This window comes from Poecilia latipinna, unplaced genomic scaffold (assembly GCF_001443285.1).
Source record: "Poecilia latipinna isolate Pla-1442-1.1 unplaced genomic scaffold, P_latipinna-1.0 Scaffold146, whole genome shotgun sequence".
Lineage (NCBI taxonomy): Eukaryota > Metazoa > Chordata > Actinopteri > Cyprinodontiformes > Poeciliidae > Poecilia > Poecilia latipinna.
The window spans coordinates 212,633-215,272 of record NW_015112762.1 but is presented as its reverse complement, the minus strand read 5'-3'; the positions used below and the strand labels follow the sequence as shown (position 1 = coordinate 215,272).

At 36.3% G+C, this 2,640-nt stretch overlaps 1 protein-coding gene across 2 annotated transcripts in view; it reads left to right on the top strand.

Moving 5' to 3' along the window:
• pof1b (POF1B actin binding protein) overlaps nucleotides 1-1,786 on the top strand; it is a 39,590-nt gene extending 37,804 nt beyond the window's left edge. Inside the window, exon 14 of one of the 2 annotated variants that reach the window (XM_015029191.1) lies at nucleotides 446-1,786. In XM_015029191.1, coding sequence (XP_014884677.1) covers nucleotides 446-466 — 21 coding nt within the window. In that variant the 3' untranslated portion in view covers nucleotides 467-1,786. The remainder of the gene's footprint in view (nucleotides 1-445) is intronic. The other variant, XM_015029192.1, reaches the window with a different exon arrangement.
• Nucleotides 1,787-2,640: the final 854 nt, after the last annotated feature.

Sequence of the window (2,640 nt, the reverse complement as noted above, 5' to 3'; positions counted from 1 at the left end):
CGGAAATTTTTTTTTTATGAGTTTTTTTTTTTAAAAAAAGGGGTTTTTTTTGGAAAAGGAGGGGGAAAAAAAAAAAAAAAAAAAAAAAAAAAAAAACAGAAGAAGAAACAGATAACAGTGAAAACACAAAATGTAAAAACCTCAACAAAACAAAATGTTTTTGTTGTTAAAAAAAACTTTATGTTCACAAACGGCCTCAGTGAATCAGGCTGTTGACTCCTGGTCACGTCCATCCTCCTCATCTTTTCATTTCACAAAGCTCACCCATATTTTCTGTCACTTTTAGAACAGGTACCTCGAGAAGGAGAACAAGTCAAATCAAATTCACAACAGTTTCTTTCCTAAATTGTGCTTAGCATTTCCAAAATCTGAATATTATCTTCATTTATAGAGAGAAAAACCCTGCAGATTGTAACGACTGTACCTGTGTTTTATTTTAAAACAGGAAATCATTACTACTCCTTAAAGACACACTGCTTCTCTCCGACAGGAATGATTGAACGTGGAGAAGACCCTGACGTCGCCCCCTCTCCCCCATGTGCATGCTCCTCCCCCTCCCCCCAGGCCTCCCAGGATTGGTGGTGGTTGAAACCCCTCCCTTTCTTCCCCCTGCACAGAAATCTGGTTCTTTGATTCAGTCAAATCAAGTTTGGTTGGGATTAAAATCTAGTTGGGCTTTCTTTGGCTTCTAATATGTTTTATTTTCAACTTTTACCCATGTAAAAGTTGCATAATGCCACTGCAAATATTCATTGACCCATATTTGGTAAAAAACAAAAAACAAACAAAAAAAAAAAACATGATGGCTGGGAACTGGGTGACACTTGGTTTGGAATCTCCAATCAGAAAGAAATAAAAAGTAAGACAAATTTAACTCTGCAAGCAGTTTTTATGTCAGGACTTATTTTTTTTAAATTTTAGTACCAGATAAATAAGAGTTGCAACAATCAATGCGTAATGAGAATTATTCCATTTTTGGGTTGTTTGGTCAGTTGCCTCATGAAGAATAATAATAACGAAAATCTGATTTTATAATTTTAGCTCGCATAATGTCTTTGATGTGGTGGTTTTACTGAATGAAGAAGAAAGTGTTAAATTTAGAAAGTGTTTAAAGAAAGTGAGAGAAGGTGAATGAAAGAATTTTGCATTCATAAATACATTTGTTGGTTGATGCTTAGTAGGTTGCAGGGTTTATTTTTGCAATTTCTAAGCCACCATATTTAAGTCCAACTCTAATTTTTTTTTGACAAGAATAATTTGCAGAAAGGAACTGGTTCAGTACTAGACGGTGCCTTTAGGGTGTACAGAGAGGAGCCTTCTCACACCCAGAAATAATCATCTGAAAGGAATAAACGTTACTTCAATCATTTAATAAAGAAGTATTTAATTTAATTTTCATAAAAAAAAAAAATAAATAAAAAAAAAAAACGGTTAGACTCCTATTGCACATTTTGAAGGCGGTGAACAAAAATATCCACAGCTCTGAATCTTCTGGTTTTAAGTTTAGGAACTGAAGACACTAATGTTACTTTGGATCTAGAGATTCTGTTGCTGTGTAATTGAAATTCTTACAGTCTGTATGCTGCATAAATTTAAACAACACTCCAGGAGGGTGTCTTGGGGTAAAGATAACAATAAAACTATGTGGACTGATTGACAAATTCATCCATCTGGTGAAAAGGAGAAGGATTTTCTTTAAGTGAATGTCAGTGCTGAGAAAAAAAAAACAACAAAAAAAAACATTATTACTGTTTCTGTAGCAGAATCAACTGTTGAGTTCAGGCACTCAAATATACAAACTCACAAGAAAAATAATATCTGTTTTTTGTTTTCCAGCCAATTAAAGTGAGTTTTCCTCCCAAATATGGAGCAACTTGAGTTTCGATTTGAGTTGATGACCTTACTGTTCTCTTTTGAATCAGTAAACAAGCCATCTCTTCAGTGTACAGATGAACAATTAGGAGCGATGTGTCATGAGGTGGATGTGGTATAAATAGGATACTCATTCTATTTTAATTCAACAAAAGTTTTAAAATGTAAATTTTTAAATATTTTGATATGTTTACCATTAAAACAGTTGCGCCTCAACATCTTGCTCATTCTGGTCATACAGTTGAGCTAAGTAGCAAACCAAAGGGTCAACTCAGCTCCCAGTGGTCAAAAATGCAAATGAACCTCTCACTAAGCCACCACTGCCGTGCTTTGCCCAGGGGACGAGGAAGTGGATGCTTTGTTGCGATTGCTTGCTGCATGTAAATATTCACATGTGTTTGTACGATGATGGGCATGCTCAGTGAATGTGTTGACTGTGGAGCATCCCGTCTTAAATGTGGTTTTAAACGTAAATGGGTGTTTTTCCTTTTGTTTTGTTCTGCGTGGTAGTTTATTTTAACCCTGTTTAACGTTGAGGTTTTTATGTGAGCCGAAGGTGCATGGGTCCTCATGCAGCTTTGACGTGTTCCGTGTTTGTACATCACTGTGGGGTCTGGGTGTGGAATGTCCAGCATCCATGAGGGGGAACGAGACCCCCATGGATGGGAACTAATGATGTGGGTGAAAGTTGGGATGTGTAGAAATGGGGCACGATTTTTTTTATTTTTTGCGGGGGGGTGGGAGGGGTTTAAATGGTGGAAGAAAGTA